Source organism: Suncus etruscus, chromosome 3 (assembly GCF_024139225.1).
Source record: "Suncus etruscus isolate mSunEtr1 chromosome 3, mSunEtr1.pri.cur, whole genome shotgun sequence".
Taxonomy (NCBI): Eukaryota; Metazoa; Chordata; class Mammalia; order Eulipotyphla; family Soricidae; genus Suncus; species Suncus etruscus.
In genome coordinates, this window is record NC_064850.1 from 99,259,833 (window position 1) to 99,277,963 (window position 18,131).

The window sequence follows — 18,131 nt, forward strand, 5'->3', positions numbered from 1 at the left end:
AAGAAAGTAGAAAGAAAAAGAAAGAAAGGAAAGAAAACCTATAAGTCAAAGATAAAATGTGAAGCTTTTCTGAAAAGTATATATATATACATATATATGTATAGATATAAATATATACATACATATATGTGTATATACATATATATATTTCTTGTTTTTTTTTTTTTTCAAAAATTACACACTACAGCAATGCCAGTCTCATTAGATGGGGTTTTATTTTTTCTAATAGTTTATTCTGGGTTTTTAAAGGTAAGCTGAAGTCATCTAGGGAGGTTCAAACTAATTCATGAGACCTGTCTTTGAGACTGTAAAGTGGCTGTTGTTACAGTTCATTATGACCAATAAGACACAGGAATTGAAGGAGAGGGAAAAAGAGTAATTGGTGTCAGTGCAGTAAAACTAAATATTCTGTCAAGGGCCACTCATATCTCACTAGTAGAAAACTATCAGTATCAACCTCTGCCCAGGAAAGTTGAGAAGCAGTTTTTGCTTAGCCAATCTTAATGAAAAAAAGTCATATCTCCCTCCTAAACTTCTGGGCCATGCAAAGATTTTCATACAATGTGCTGTGAAAAGACTGTGAGGCAGAAAATGGGCTTTGCCCATTTCAAAAATCTTGTAACAGCTCCAGAACTTATGTAATAATGTCTGCACTCTTGTTTTTATGGAGTTAGTTATACATGAACAATCTGTGTGTGTGAGTATGTGTGTGTTGGTGAGTGGCATGAAAACAAGCATTCTTTACAAATTATCAAGGTCTTCCCTTTAACAAAAGGGAACAGTGTAGAGATGGTTAAAGAATCGTGGAGTAGGGGCTGGAGAAATAGTACAGGAGATAAGATGCTTGCTTTGTACAGCAATTATGCTAACTGAATGCCCGAAATCATATATGTTCTCTTGAGCATCACCAACGGTAATATTTAAGAACAGCTAAGTAAGGCACATGCCTCCCACAAAGAACAAGGACTATTGTAAATTTGGATTACAGAGACATTCACTCACCTCAGATGTGATCATAGTGCTTTGATTTTTCTGATGGAAATAATGCAGAAAGAGATAAAGACACAACTAAGTGAAACTAGCAGTCAAGGGATTAAATTTCATTTGTGTGTCTATTTCTTATTAGCAAATAATGGGCAAATTCCCTCATATAAATTGTAATTTATCATAAAATTTATTTAAATTCCTGTCTCCCAGAATGACAGAGGAGTTTTCAACAATCTGAAGAGTGGTTGGGATGGTGTGATTGGAGTCCCATCCCTCACAGCAGCAGCAAAGAAAATCGCTTTTAAAGGTCCCCTACCTCTTCCCTTATACCCAACATGATAAAATGTATTTTCTCAGAAAAACACCTCACACTAGATGTTAACTATCTCATGCAGGTATTCAACCATCCAAATACTTGTTAAATGTATACATTCAGGAATGTCACACTATCAAATTATGAATCAATCTGAGATGACTTATTTTTGCCTGTAACCTGGTGCTATAAAGAAGTGCTATGCAGAAACCTGAAAGTAACTTCATTTCGAAAGCTTGACAATATCTCAACTATCCTCTTCTTGTTATAGACAAGGAGGCCAAACAAAAGACTTCATTCATTTAGAGAGTAGGAAATCGCTTTTGTTTCCATTGTAATGCTCACATGGCTAAGGTTTCATCTCATTCTCAAAATGAAGCTATATATGAATCCTATAGTGGCTTCTGCAATGGCAGCTTTTTAATGCTCCCCTTCTACTCATTGACTCTGTAAGGAATATAAAAAGGAAAAAGAACTTTCCTACTGAGAAATTCAGCTTTGTGTCCTTTATTTCTCTGATTGCAGTGGGAGAAACTCCAGATGACCACCAGTGAAAGGAGGAAAATTTTCTGCTCTGTCACCTTCCATATCATTGCCATCACCTGTGTGGTTTGGTCCCTGTATGTCTTGATAGATAGGACAGCAGAAGAGATCAAACAAGGCAACGATAATGGTAAGAGTAAGTTTCTCTTCCTTCTTCAGCTCTTGGGTTCTATGGCGATACTCAGAGGTGGGAGCGAGGCTCAGTTCTGTGTACATCTGTATGACACCAGCAACACTGGCACTGGCACCAAAATCTCCTCCGGTTGTTATTGCTACTTTGACAAGAAAGAATATATATTTGCCAGGTTCCCAGGCTGTGAGAAAAGAGTTATCAAGTTCTGGTAAGACTTACTGGGGGAAAAATGATTTTAAAAAGTTATCTACCACTTTAAACTTTACAGGAATGTAATAAAGACTTGGTTCTTCCTGGTGTGAAAAGGCCAATAGATTTTACATGAGAGGATTTTTATTTTATCTAATGAGCCCTCATCATTGCTTCTTTGAAATAATTAATAAGGTGACAGATTATTAGAGACTGTGTCATGGCTATTAGAGAATGATTATAATTTAATAGAGCAGATTAATATGATGGTTTGAAATTTAGCCATGCTCATGCTGATTTTGATTTGAAGGATGGTGTTTAGCCTGCAAAGATGTTTTAAAATAATTATAGCATATTTTAAGGTTTAATATAGACAGGTCACGTAAACCAGAAGCCAACATGGTGACTCAGCTTCACTTCTGAGGCTATTCTGCTTTGTTTTTCATAAATTTCTTCTTAGCTTTGGCTTTTAGCCTATTTGTAGCTAATAAAATAGTGGTAAATATTCTCTTAAACCCTGTCCCCACAAATACACTCACTGATGAATTTGGAAGAAAATACTAAAAAAGAATTATAAATTTTTAATTGTAAATCTAATAAAAATTGTCTATATGTCAGTACCTACAAAAATATAAGAAAATTAAGAGGGGGAATGCGAGAAAGAAGAATAAAGGAAAAACATCATTAAGAGAGGTGATTCTTCCAGCTGCATTCTCAGATATAGCCACCAGATGGCAATAGCGTGCACCACCTTCCAACTTTTGGATTTTTAAACGGAAGAAAAGTACTGCATTCTCACGTTTGACCACAAGGTGGCAATAGCACACATCCCTGTACATTTTCCTGGGCATTGTAGAAGCCAAAAGGACCAATACAAGGGCTGCCTGGTTTACCAGAAGCTCCATAGAGGGGGCTTGCACCTTCAGGTGGTGAACAAGGGAGGTTAGAGATAGTGAGAGCTCCGGACCCCACGGTGTTTTGAACGAGAATGAAAGTACTGCTGTTTGTAAATGCTAGAAACACAGGGTACAGTTTCAATTCAATCTTATAGTTTTAGGTTTTGATTTAGAAATAGGAGTATTGTTCCAGGGACTATATGCGGTGCTGGGTACTAAACCTGTACCTCCTGCTCAGCCATTGAGCTGTTTCTTTAGTTCAATTTTTAGGTTCAATCATAACTCATTACTATAAAATTTGTGAGAAATTAGTTTACATTATACATTGTTCCTGTGATGTTATATTAAATATCTCTTCTCTGCAATTAAATAAATTATGTGAAAGCAAGACCTTTATAGATCATTTCAATATATCATGTAGATTTATATCTAACATAAATATAAGCCCACTTTTCACTCTGATACTCGTGTGAAAGGAATGGCTAGTACCCAATAATCGAATTCAAGTCATTTTTCCCTCATCTCCTTCTCCCCCTCTCATTTTCACCTTATATCAGTCTCCAAATCATATTTACTCTGCTCGATAAGTCTCTGAAATCTGCCATTTTCCTCCTTCCTCACCTCCTCCCTTTCAAGGACAAACTCGTATCTTTGACTTGAAAACTACAACTGCTTCTATAGTAGTCTTTCTCCATTTTTGCTCACCTGCAACCCATTGTCAAGAAAGTGATTCTAGGGGCTTGAGCAATAGCACGGTGGGCAGGGCGTTTACCCTGCACACGGCTGACCCAGTTTGATTCCCTGTATCCCATATGATCTCCTGAACCTGCCAGGAGTGATTCTTGAACACAGAACCAGGAATAAACCCTGAGCACCACAGGTGTGGCCCCCACGAGAGAGAGAGAGAGAGAGAGAGAGAGAGAGAGAGAGAGAGAGAGAGAGAGAGAGAGAGAGAGAGAGAAGAAAATGGATTACAGCTTACAGCAACTTAATGTCATATATATAAATATAACAAAATATTGTGATTGGAAGATTATACAAATGGCCCAATATAATCTCAGGATACATGAAAACAGTATGTGAATGTATGGTAGAGGAAGCAGAGACTAGAGAGAAGGGAAACCCGGCCACATATTGTGCAAATCATTTCTAGAAAATGGAGAAGGCAGGAAACAGATTTTTGAATATTCTAAGATATTATAATCTAGGGGAAACACAGACTTCATTTAGGGATTATTTTTATTTATTCCTTTTTGTTTGTTGGTTGTTTTTTGTCTTGCTTTGATTTTGGGGTCACACCCAGACATCTCAGGTCTTAAGCCTCAGGAGGCTCCGCACTCAGGAATCACCTGGCAGTGCTCAGGGAATGCTGGGGATCAAGTTGGCTGCATGCATGCAAGGCAAGTTGTTCTATGGCTTCATCCTGAAATTTAGAATTTTTAATCTGAATTATTAAAAAAAAAAAGGCTTAATTTCAAAGGGATCTGCTGACCCTGAGAACTGAACAGCCCTACACCAGCCCACTCCAATCTACATAAAATCTCGTTTTTTCTCTGTGTGAAGCCGAAAAGTGGCCTAGACACCTACTGCAACCTCATTGTCGGGACCCATTAGAAATGTACAATGGGGCCTGCGACGTGGCGCTAGAGGTAAGGTGTCTGTCTGCCTTGCAAGCGCTAGCCAAGGAAGGAAGGACCATGGTTTGATCACTCCGGTGTCCCATATGGTCCCCCCCAAGCCAGGGGCAATTTCTGAGCGCTTAGCCAGGAGTAATCCTGAGCATCAAACGGGTGTGGCCCGAAAAAAAAAAAGTACAACAGCCCAACCCAGATCTGGGGTTCAGAATTCGGACAATGGAGCACATTAGTTTGTGCAGCCAGGAGCCTGTGTTGTCTCAAGGCTCTGCAGAGACGAACCATCAACCTTAAAGTGGCTTCCAGCACATCCAAGAAGTCTATGCTTCACCTGAGTTAGCTGGAGCCTGCCACTGTGCAGCCTGAGTTTTCACCCAAGAAAGTTAGTGTTTCGTTTTTGTTTTGTTCGCAGAATTGCTTCACTTTTACAGATTTTCTTGTAGAAAGCTCCGTGATTGCATTTTGCTCATGTAATGCTCCATAGATTCTGAGCTCCGAGCTTAGGGGCCTCGCTGCTCAGCTCCGGCACTGTCTGAGCAAACGGTGCAGTCAGTGCTGACAAAGGGATCAGTATGAATTCTCGGAGAAAACCTTGCACCTTATAGTTTCCTTTTAGAAATTGTCTTGGGAATATTTTCTTTCCTTTCTCCATTCTGAGCAGACATAATTTCTCACCAGTGCGCAAGTGAGCTGTCATTTGTGTCAGATTCCTCGAGAGAAATGTGTGCATGTTCAAGGGGCAGCTTTTCTGAAAGAAAACAGCCCCCCATTCCCATGCCCGTCTGAGCCTGCCCCCAAGGGGTTCCTATCCCAAGTGCTGTACTAGCCATGCCCAGGAGGGGGCGCCCGCAACAGTCGCTGCACTGGGCCCAAGGGCAGCAGCAACCCAAAAGGAAGGCAGGTCTGTCCACTGAATAAGTCCAAGAGCCTCAAAGGTCCGGACTTAAGCTCTGAGAAGCATTCTGTTACCTATTTTTTAGGTGGAAAAAACTTAAGTGTAGAAGATTTTCACTCAGCAGGAGTTGAGGATCTGCCCAACTAATGTTGGAATTTAGTGAGACGTTAAATGCTCCAGAATTGGAGATGAAAAGAGACGCTTAAAATCAGGAGCCTGGTGTCTGCATCGATCAGACATAGAAAATGTCAGCTCTGTGGAGGCTTTGCAGAAAAACCTTTTTCAGTGCACAAAGGGCCTTAATAATTAAAAAACCACACAAATGAAGCTTCTAATTGGACAAAGCTTCAAAAGTTGCTATATCTTCAAAGCTCTCCACACTGGATCTTAAGGCCTTTAAAGTTCACCCCAGTGGACTTTATTTAAACATGAGCTGTTTCATGCTAACTTTACATTTAAGTGATTTATGGTGTTATTGTACAGTATGTAGAGATAGAAACTTTTGTCATGCAAAGAGATTGTAGACCATACCCAAAATAACCATGCAGTGACGTTCAGATTGAGATTTCTTCTGCTATAATTAGACACCGCTATTATCTTGAATATACCAGTCAACCAAGGGAGAAGCTACACAGAATTATAATCCCACCAAATGTCAAACTTTCTTATCTGCTCAAACTAAAACCACTTTGATCTCCCTGTTGTATAAATATCATGCACAATCACAGCGAGTGGAAATTTAAAAATTAATCATTGTGGGAGCTGAGCTATATCACAGTAGGTAAGGTGCTTACTTTGCACTCAAACAACCAGAGCTTCATCCTGGCACCACAAATGGTCCCCAGAGTGCCACCAGCAGTATTCTTGAGCAGAATCAAAAGCCCTGAACAGTACTGAGTGTAGGGGCCAAAGGTAGAGCATTTGCCTTGCATGTGGTCTGACGTGTGTCCAATTCCCATATGGTCACCCAGGTAGGTACTGCCAGAAATAGTTCCTAAGTACAAAACTAGAAGTAACCCCTAAGTACCACCAGGTGTGGCACAAAAAAAGAGGAGAGGAAAAAAAACTGAGTGTACTTTCTCTTTTTCGAATGCCGAATTAATTCCTCATGATAAAAGTTCCATTGTATGATGGAAACTTATTTCACAAGAATTGGGTAAGTTATCAGAAGCTTTACAAATTGGAAGATCTCTCTCTGGACTTTACACTTTACTCTGCATTGTAAAAGTCATTATTCTGATGGGCCTGAAGATATCAAAAAAAAGTTTAAGCATTTGCCTTGCATGTAGTCAACACTTGTTTGATTCTCGGAACCACATATGGTCCCCCAACCACCACCAGTTGCACTGCCCAAGATGGCCCAAATACACACACACACCCCAAATTATTTGTAATAAAGTGTATTATTCTGATTAGGTTAGTTTGTTGTGAAAATGTGGATATTAGTCCCAATATCCCACTGCCATTTCAAGATCCTAGAGATCTTGAAAAATATCTTTAAAACATTTGAGGACTCTCCTCTTGGGAAATTGGCACTATTTAGATTCAGTAAATTTTTTCATTCATAGTACTTTCCTTTTTTCCTTCCATTTTCATTTGGTATCGGGGCCACACTTGACAGTGCTCAGGTATCACTCCTGGCAGGTTTGATGTGAGGGTTGGGGGCATCCTATGGGGAGCTGTGGATTGAACCCAGGTCAACTGTATGCAAAGCAAATATGCTACCTGCTGTACTATCACTGAGGCCCCTCTTCTATTTGCTTTAAAAAAGCATCAGTCTCTCAAAAGTGAAAATAAGGCAGCTTTTATCTTTCATGTTAAAACTTTTTGAATTGGAAGGAAAGAGATTATCAAAAAATAAGCCCTCTTGCCTAGTCACATAGAGCCACTTAAAGTGGGATAGCTTTTTCCTTTCGCACTTTCAAGTGGAAATCATTGTGTTTGTTCACATTGAATTTAAAACCTGAATTCCTAAATCATTAATTGATGGTAGTTTGGTCATCTAGGCAGCTGGTATTATCATCTTTTTTGACACTGCCGCCATGAATGCTGATTGCTTTTAAATTGTTGGTATAAATGGATTAATTGAAATGTTAAGTTATTTTAAATTCAATTTTTGAAAATATTTTAAAACAAATTGTACATCTTCAAGCAGAGTTGAAATTACACACAGAACAACAATATCTGTTGAACTGTAATAAAAGGATTGGAAGGGGAAAAATTTCATTCAAATATTCTTACACATGGCTCTTTTAGATTAAATATACATGATGTCTCAAGAACTTTCTCTGTCTCTCTGTCACCTGTGAAAACAATAATAAAAACTTCAGACATATGCTGCTTACCCTAAATTAACCATGTGAACAACTGTAACGTAAGGAACAACTATTCTTCCTTTCTTATTGTAAAATCTCCAGGGTGAGCTTTTATAATCTTATTTTATCAGATTTATTAGCTGTTAACATCTGCTTAGAATATATGCTAAAAATTGCTTTTCTACAATGCACACAATCTTATCTTTTCAGTAATGTCTTTTTAAACATTCCTTTTAAAGTAATTATATTTACTGTTATAGAAAACAAACTAGAGATAATAAGCACTGATCAGGGCTAATTATCAGAGGGCCAGATAGGAGATCTTCCTTGGCCACAGGGCAATTCTCTTGATTAAAGTAATTCAATTGCTCTGAAGCTCAGTTTTTCTCATTTGTAAAACTAAATTGAAGTGAATGCCTTCCCAAAGTTCTAGCACTTTTTTTTTCTTTTCTTTTTGTTATTGGCCCACACCTGGCAGCACTCAGGGCTTACTCATGGCTCTGAGCTCAGAAATCGCTCTTAGCAGGATCATGGGATCATATGGGTGCTGGGGATCAAACCCAGGTCCATCCCATGTTGGCCGCCGTGTGGAAGGCAAACGCCCTACTACTGTGCTATCAGTCCGGATCCCTAGGACTTATTTTTCAAAGACTTCAAGAATTTCACCTTGGAGCAGATAAACTGAAACACTTTATTTCTAGAAATCCTACATATTGTGCATGTTTAATCACAGTTAATATTACCATTAAAACAAGTTATAAAAGAGATCATAAATATAGAAATAGTTTATTTTGAAATAATTGGACTTTCTTCCTTGGGGCAGAAAGACAAATAAAGGCTAATGTACTGAATATGATTCCCTGAATGTGATAAGCCAGGTGTGGCCAATATACCTCACCAAATAATTTTCAATAAAATTATTAACCTACTAAAAAGAAGTAACCAAGGTAAAAGAAAACAACTTCCCAGACCCACCACTCATAATACCTTTACACAAACACACTTGTAACACTGCCTAACTTAAACACACACACCAAAATATCCCGACTCACCAGTGATATTTTCTTTCTAAATATACATTTTCCCTACAGCTGTTAAATGAGGCAGAATCTCTGCTGCTGGGTATTTTAAAGGCTTTTTAGATGCTCTCCAGGTGTCTTCAATCACAGGATCTGCTACATTACGATAAGCAGAATATGGGAATTTGAGATGTAAAAGCTAGAGGACACCTGAGAGATCATTGTTTAAAACTGAGCAAGTAAGTAATTTGCTTTATTTCCAACTATCTTATAAATATCCACTGGGAACTGGTGGTTCACACCAATTGGCATGTAGAGAAGCACCATGTCAGAAGTCTTTGGGCATATATGCTAAGAGGAATGGAGGACCTTCTACTACCAAAGAAACGGTTGTTCACAAATACACACTGCTGCTGGGAAAAGAAAATGAATCTCAAGGAGCAAACAAACACATCTAAACTTATGAGTCCTTGTCACTGTAGTCTGAAGGTTTGCTAACAAATTATAATGCCCAATCTGCCACTTACACATTTCAGTTAAGTTTTGTTGAGTTTTTTGGTATTGCTTTTCCCCATGGAATGAATTATAGTCACAAAATATATGCATGAAACAGGGTGAGAATATGTATCCTTGACAAAATACTGGTGATATAACTAGAAGCTAACCAGCCATACTTTTTCCTGAATTCTGGAAGTTTTCATTACCTGAAATTCAGGTAGGAAGAGAACACCCAAAGATTGATGCACAATGAAATTAGAAAAGTCTTAATGATAAGAATAAGATAAAGCTTTTGAATTTGCTTTGGTGGTGCCAGAATTAGAACCCAGGGTCTTAGGATTTGTATGTGAAGATCTACAAGCAGTCACAGATGTATAACAGCCAAATAAATCAATGCAACAGCAACCTATATTTCTATAGCATTTTTTATTTGTCAAGAACTATTAATTCCCATAACTCAGACTAATAATCTTATAAAAAACATAGTATTTGTTTGTAATGATGCGTTAGTGAGCTTTTGCTGTATAACAAACATCCTGAATCTATGTGAATTGAAACTACAACAGTTTATTTCACTTCCAGTTCTAGAAGTCACTTGAGCTTTTCTTCCTTTTACCTGGAGCAAATTACATCTGTCTACGGTCATCAGTCATAATTTAGATAGCTGACAGATAGCTGGCAGATAGCCATCAAAGATGGCTTATTCCATATGCCTGGTAGGAGGCATTGCAGATGAAAAGAACAACTATTCTGTTTTCATTACCTAGTATACTTGTTGGTCCTGCTTCCTTCAAATGACAGATATGTTTAAAAGAGCAGTTCGATAAACTCATAATGTTTGTTTTTGAAGTGTCTACTACACCATATTTCTTATTTCTTCCTTCCAAAACAATGGAAGGAAGATAACAAAGGGACAGGTCGGGGGGGGGGGGGGTATGAGACTACATAATGAAGAATATTACTGCACATTATAAGGAATAAAGAAACTCGGGAAGAGAACTGTTCCCCATGTTTTCACAAGCACCATCAGGAGCAATTCATAGGGAGTAGCCTCAAAATTCTGCTGAGTGACCCCATTATAATTTTTAAGAAGAAATGAAGAGGTCAAATAGATAGTACAGTGGGTGGGAATTGGCCTACTTAAGTCTAACCAAGTTCAATTTCTAGCTAGGATCTCCAAGCACTGCCAGGAGTGATCCATGAGTATAGAGCTGGAAGTCCTGGGTATAACACTCCTAAAAAATGAAGAAAAAATGAGATAAAGAGAACCAGTACCCCAAGGAAATGAAATAGCTACCTGAATTAGAACAGATGAAAGACTGAAGAAGCTCTTAGGAATAAAACCTATAATCCTCTTAATAAGTAGCAATTTTATACATATAAGCAGCCCGTGAAAAGTCACTCATCAATCATAAGGGAAATGATATGAAGGCTTAAACTGCAAGATCAGTCTGAATCATTTGGGATTTGGATATTTCTTATGAACTACAGAGAAGTAGTGGCTTTATAGTGGGAGTGAAGGTGATAAGGTGTCTGTGGTCAGCTGGCTCCAGTGGACCTATGTGAAACTAAGCTTGTTTCAGATCCTGAAGTGGTAATGGCCTCAATCACCTCAAATCACCCAATGCCATGGAAATAGGGGTAAAGAAAATCTTCTGGGTTTTTTTTTCCACTTTTAGCTTTTTTAAACACAACTTTATGTTACCTAGACAACTCAGTATCCCTCTCTAATTGCTAGAAAAAATCTTGCCTCAGAGGGTTTGAAAGGTTTGTATGCCTTTCTTTATTTAAACTGTTTTTTACTTGCTTCTTTTTTTTTTTTTTTTTTTTTTTTTTTTTTTTTTTTTTTTTTTTTTTGGTTTTTGGGCCACACCCGTTTGACACTCAGGGGTTACTCCTGGCTATGTGCTCAGAAATCGCCCCTGGCTTGGGGGGACCATATGGGACGCCGGGGGATCGAACCACGGTCCGTTCCTTGGCTAGCGCTTGTAAGGCAGACACCTTACCTCTAGCGCCACCTTCCCGGCCCCATTTTTCATGATTTTTTTTTTTTTTTTTTTTTTTTTTTTTTTACTTGCTTCTTAAATATAAATTTCCCTACAACTTATAAGCTGATTTTCTGTGATTCTGGTAGCACAATGTCAGACAGATATAAGGTAGCATTTCAAGTCATCCAAATTGGTGTACTTGTCAACATCTTCTCATAGGACAAATCTGCCTACTATTTTAAGCCTTTCCTGGAAAGGCCATTAGCATGTTATTAAGAATATATTGCAAAATAAAATACACAATCATAAAAGTTGAGAAAAAAATTTCTTTGAATAGTGGTATATTAGTACTTCAGAATGTGTTGTTCATTTTTGAGGCACTGACGTGACAATATGGGAAATGAATCAATTTAATGTCCCTAATGAGAAACAAGACAAAATTTCCATTTCCTTACACAATAATGGACAATTCACTCCCAATTTCCTGGTCTCATTCTGTTAGAAGGCTGAGGGTTTTCAAAACAAAGAAAGTAGAGAATAAATCCTTAAACCTCTCACATCAGTGATTACAATATGGCTGGTAACACCCCAAAGAGCACTGAACTAAGGGTCAGGGATGATAGAGTAGCTTTACACACAATTGGATGGTGCTTTCTATTATCTTAAAGGTCTAAATACAGGGCCAGAGAATAGTACAGTGAGTAGGGTATTTGCCTTGCATGCACAGTCAGGTTTGATCCCCATCACCCCGGATAGTCTCCCTAGTAGTGGCATGAGTTATTCTTGACTGCAAAGCCAGGAGAAAGTCCTGAGCACTGCTCAATATGACTCCCCTCTGCCCCCTCAAAAAAATAAAGGTCTATTTCCAGGGGTGTGCAGAGTGATTCTTCTAAGAGAATGGATAGGGAAGGTCAAGTAAATTTAGGGACTTCTCTGGGTTACACAAAGAATTTGATTCCCAAGGAACAAGATTTTGTGCCACCCCTTTCTACACACATCCTCCCTTATATATATACATTCTGTCCTCTTTGCAGAAAGAATTCAGCATAGAACTCACTAGTCCAATAAAACTTAATATGAAGGAAATGCATCATTCCAAAGAAAAGTCTCAAAAAAAATCCATTTAGCCCTATTTTAACATCTCAAGATGTCTTTTAGTGAATATTCCAAAGTAAAATATTGCAAGTTCTTTATAGTAATTTATTTTCAAACAAAACTATCCCTTAAAAGGCAAGCTGAGGCTGTCTCTGAATGACAGGGCATTTCAAACAATGAACTTTGGAATTGGGCTAAAATGTCTATACTGTCTGCCAAGGTTTTAACAGTAGTTTGGCAGTGATTTTAGCAGTAGTTTTTACTTCCCAAGAACATCTGTAACCTGAGCAAAGGAAATCAATGCAGAGAAATCTTGTGAAGTTGGGGGGGGGGGGAATCAAATTGTTCCCATGGGGTCGGGCGGTGGCGCTAGAGGTAAGGTGCCTGCCTTGCCTGCGCTAGCCTTGGATGGACCGAGGTTCGATCCCCCGGTTTCCCATATGGTCCCCCAAGCCAGGAGCGACTTCTGAACACATAGCCAGGAGTAACCCCTGAGTGTCACCGGGTGTGGCCCAAAAACAAAAACAAAAAATTGTTCCCATGAAAATGGTTTTATTCCCGAGTTCCTGGGTGGGTCTGTGAGCAGTGTGTAGATTTATATAAACTCTGGATGTCTATGAAGTTATGTTGATTGACTCAGCAGTTGGAAGATGGTTTTGATCCCCAGTTTTTCTACATCCTAGACTCACACTGGTGTTTCATGGACTCCCCTGAGCATGCTGTCTGTTTTCTTACTGGTGCTATCCCTGCAAGTCCACACTGGTCACTTGCTGATGTTTTGTACCCTTTTGTTGGTGAGATGACCATGTGGTTCACACACACCCTTGGTTGTAGTCCTTGTAAAGGGTTACAGTCTAGTTTGCACATGCGCAGTTTGGTTGTCGTGCTTCCCAGGGATTGCACTCTTGGTTGTGGTGCTCACACACATTCACCAGAGGTGGCACATCATCTATGGCACTTGCACATTTTCTGTACAGTGCTCACTGGGATTGCATGCTTTAGTTGCAGTGCAGCACTTGCCTGGTTTCAGAGTTGGTGATTTCAAAGCGAATTGCATGGGAGCTGTGTCTAGACTTCCACATGCTGATGGGGACTGAACTCGGACTGTCATAAAAGCAAGGCAGACATATGCCACAAAGCTACCCCTCAGGCCTATATAACACTTCATCGCTTACTCTCCTCCCTGCTGGATAAAACTATTCACAGAACCAGAATTGTTTTGTCATTAAGAATGGGTATTTTTTAATTTATTTAAAGAAAATACATTATATAGTTGACATAACTGATAATAATACATTTTTTAGGAAGACCAAAAGCAACATTTAAAAAAAAATAGAAAGTTAAAAGAAAAACTAAAGAGATGAAAGAGAAAAGAGTATTTTTGAAAACTATTGACTCACATTGAATTCAATGAAGAACCAGCAGAAAGTTTAGTGTTTCTTTTTAAAGGATAAGAGTTAAAAATACCGCAATAACAGTGTAAGAGTGGCAAGTATTGTTTTTTGCATAGGCTCAGCAAAATATGGGTAAAATGGGGAAAAAAAAAAAAAAAAAAACCTTGTCCTAAATACAAAGAGACTTTATCCCTGAAGTTTCTCTGGCATAAGAGAGAACGAGTATTTTCTTAGACATCATTATTTTCATTTCCATCCCCAGAACTAGAAATTGGCTGTCTTTCCTAGAGAGTGTTTTATATACTTCATGGTTTTTTGTTGTTTTGTTTTTGATTTTTGGTCCACACCCGGCATCACTCAGGGGTCACTCCTGGCTATTCACTCATAAATTGCTCTTGGCTTGGGGGACTCCAGAGATCGAACCACTGTCCATCCTGGTCAGCCACATGCAAGGCAAACACCCTACCACTGTGCCTCCATTACAGTCCCTACTTCATGATTTTTTTGTAGCCGCAACACTATATGGGCCTCATAAAATTATGTTAATGATGGGATCTGGTTCTGATTCTCCAGTTATATCAGGATAGGGTTATAGGTGCCGTAACTACCTTCTTTTATATGGAAAATTGTCAGTTATAAATGTACTCATTATGATAAAAGGTGGGCTAGTTAGAAACCACAGGTAATGCATCTACTTTACGCTTTATTGACTTATTTATTACAGACTTAGTGACACTGGCTTTATGCTTCTGAGAGTAGAACAGGCTGCCCCGTACTGAGGTCTTGTTTCCCACCTACATTAGTTTTATCTATAGAAAAACAGCTGACATAATGACTAAGGGTAGACCAGCTCAAGGGTAATTTTGTACACCCAAGAACATTTGATAATTTCAGGAGTTGTTATTGTTGATTGTTTGCCAACATCCCTGATCTCTTTCTATATGTGTATCAAGTTTTTATACATAGCAGGAGGTCAAGTAGGCTTTATTTGCCTTTTAACTTTTCCTGTTGGCTAAATCAGGCAAGTAAGCTCCTTAGTACCTAGAGACTTCCTTTTTTTGTTTCGTTTTTACTTTTGTTTTGGGGTCACACCCAACGATGCTCATAGGTTACATCAGGCTCTGGGCTCAGAAATCGCTCCTGGCAGCCTTATGGGACCATATGGGATTCTGGGATTTAAACCACTGCCTTTCCTGGACAGACTGCTTTTAAGGCAAACACCTTACCGCTGTGCTATCTCCCCGCCCCCTTTAATTGAAACCATTGTGATTTACAAAGTCCTTCATATTTGAGTTTCACACATACAATGAATCAGGGCAGATTCCACCACCAATATCGATGATCTCCATCCACCAATGTTGCTCAAGTGCATCCCATACTACTCCCCCTGTCCCCTCAACCTGCCAGTATAACGTGCCACCTTTAGTTTGTATTGTTAAAGTTTTGGTCTCTTGATTCCATTGTTGTTGCCTTTGGCTTGGATATATTACTTCTGTTCTTTTTTAACACTACCAATGCACCTGAGACCACTTTGCCCCTGGACCTCATTTCCTATTTGTTTTTCCTCTTCCACTCAGTTTCTTTCCTTCTCCACACTATCCTCTGGGGCCAGGACAACTCCCATTTAGACCATTGTGTTTCTTCAAGCAGTTATTCTAAATATATTTCCATTTCTAAGCCTAGTATTCATTTGGTTTGGGCCTCTCAAGCAGTACTCAGGGGGGCAGAGGGTTAATCCTTAAGGCTTGCTCAGGTTTACCTGAACCATACTTGCCATTATTCAGGGACTATATCCCATGAGGAAAGGTGCATGAAGTCTACAAAGGATTAAACTTGGGACATTGACACATGCATACTTAAGCCTTGAGTATTCCCAGCTCTCTTTGAGCCTAATATAGCCTCCCCTCCCCATTCCACCATCCATCTCTCCCTTTCCCTTCCCTCCCCTCCCATTACACCATCCCAACTCTCCCTTCCCCTCCTCTTCCCATCCCTCCTCATTCCACCAGCCTACCTCTCCTGTCCCCTATCCTCTCCTCCTCTCCCCTTCCACCTGAAAATAAATATTCCCACCCTCAGAGTTTCATGTCATTCCCCTGGTGGCATGAGTTCATTTTCTAAGGCAAGATCATTTTACTTTGTCCTTGGCCCTGTTCAACAAAATTTTTAAGGACATTTCAGTGATGAATAGATTCTGAATTTCTAGCTATTCTTTTGCCTCAATCTTCGTAAAGGTTTTCATTTTTATTCATTAGTCCACTCTTTTGGGAGAACAATCTGAAGAGAATGCTACATGTCAATGTAAAACATTCAAGAATTTAACCAAGAGTAACCAGCTACCATTTTTTTCCTGCCATTTCTGGGAGTTAGTCTTGTTACAGTAGTTGAGGTATGGGAGGGGTTTTAATTGGTCCTTTCAAAACTGGCCTGCTGAAACCGGGATCCAGTGTAAAGATGTTGAAATGGCTAGAGGTGGGAAATAGTTGAGATAAAAGTAATCCTCAAGCAGTAGTTCCTGAACAAGTTCATGTGCCAGAGGCCCAAAAAAAGCCAAATTCGATCTAGACTACAGGCAGTAGAGCAGCTGTGCAGCCCCACATACTACAGAATCTTAAATTTTATGCATCTCTATGCTCAGGAACTTGATTCTTAGAATTAGGGGAGAGTGAGAACTATTATGTACATATTACTTCACCTTAAAAACAATTCCTTCACTCATTACATTCATTGTCTTTCAAGATATAGCTATAAAGTACAGATACTCCTAGCTTGATGACCTACTTGTTTAGCGACCACTTGCACTTACGGCCATCTCTTCACCATTAGTTTATTTTATTTTAAATATCCTTTTTCCATCTTGTACACTCTACAGTACTGTACTGTGGTTGTTGGTGCTTTAATGTACCTACTTTACTAACTTTATGTTCTGTACTACATTGAAGTACTGTGTGTAAATTACACAACCTATGCAAATTAATACAAGTGGAAGTTTTCAGTTTGATCTTTCTCATTATTTTACTTATTCAGAATACTGTATTGTCAAGTACTATGCATATATTGTACTATTGTATACAGTACATGCAGTTCCTCACTTAACCAATTCACTTAATGACCAAGTCTTTGAAATGAAACTTGGTCATTAAGCGAAGAGTATCTGTAAATGTAAAAGTTTCAAGTCTAATGTATTATCTGATAATAGGTATACTTGATGCAAGGAGAAATTATATCACTACAGTGAGAGGTGAAGTAGTTTTTCACATAGGATTTTAGCTAACTTTAGCTAAAAACAATTTAGCAATTCAGGTTACAGTTCCTAACTAGTTAGTACTTCACTTAAGCACAAATTCAGTAAGCAGGCACTAGCTTTGAGAAAAATCATACAAAGAATTATCAAACCTGCTAGTAGCAACTTGTTGGTAATAATTTGTTGGTAATAATTTCTCTTTTTTCATTTCAAAGGTGTCCTTGAATGGCCATTTTGGACAAAACTGGTTGTAGTGGCCATTGGCTTCACAGGAGGTCTCGTCTTCATGTATGTACAGTGTAAAGTCTACATTCAGTTGTGGCGCAGGCTGAAGGCCTACAACCGGGTGATCTTTGTGCAAAATTGTCCAGACACTGCCAAAAAACTAGAGAAGAACTTCCCATGCAATGTAAATACGGATACCAAGGACACTGTTATAGTGCCTGTACTGCAAACAGGTACAATTGCACCACCTCCTGCAGAGGGCGGCCCACCTGAAGTCATACCAGTGTGATGGTATTAGTTGGAAGTCTCTTCATAGAACAGTATTTCCAGCCCTAAGCCACTACAAGGACACAAGTGATACTCAATGACTGTCTTCTCTTCTACCGAATTATTTTCCTTACTTAAAAAGCAAAGGAGAGGAAAACAAAGATCAAATGAGGACCACATGAAGCAAGTGTAAAGTGAAATGGGAAAGTGAAAAAAATGTATTTGCTATAATGATTTCTAAGACAATTAAGAACCACTTGAGCAAGGAACGCTTTTAAGTAATGAAGACTACATGGCCACATACTTCTCACAGTAGCAGGGGAAAATTCAAGAATACAGACTTGAGTTGCAGTGTGTATTTCTTCTGGGGTCTTATAATGTTAATTATCTCATCTGGAAATAACATACTCGTTTTTGAGCTTGAAATGTGTGCAGTATCCGTAAGACATATCAGAAGCAAACTTGAAGGATGCATCTTTTGATATTCATACTCTGG

General features: G+C 38.8%; 1 protein-coding gene across 1 annotated transcript in view; it reads left to right on the forward strand.

Annotated features, from left to right (window-relative positions):
- Positions 1-17,917, forward strand: part of MARCHF1 (membrane associated ring-CH-type finger 1) — a 355,296-nt gene extending 337,379 nt beyond the window's left edge. Inside the window, exons 5-6 of the mRNA XM_049769479.1 lie at positions 1,826-1,973; positions 17,359-17,917. Coding sequence (XP_049625436.1) covers positions 1,826-1,973; positions 17,359-17,657 — 447 coding nt within the window. The 3' untranslated portion in view covers positions 17,658-17,917. The remainder of the gene's footprint in view (positions 1-1,825; positions 1,974-17,358) is intronic.
- The last annotated feature ends 214 nt before the right edge of the window (positions 17,918-18,131 follow it).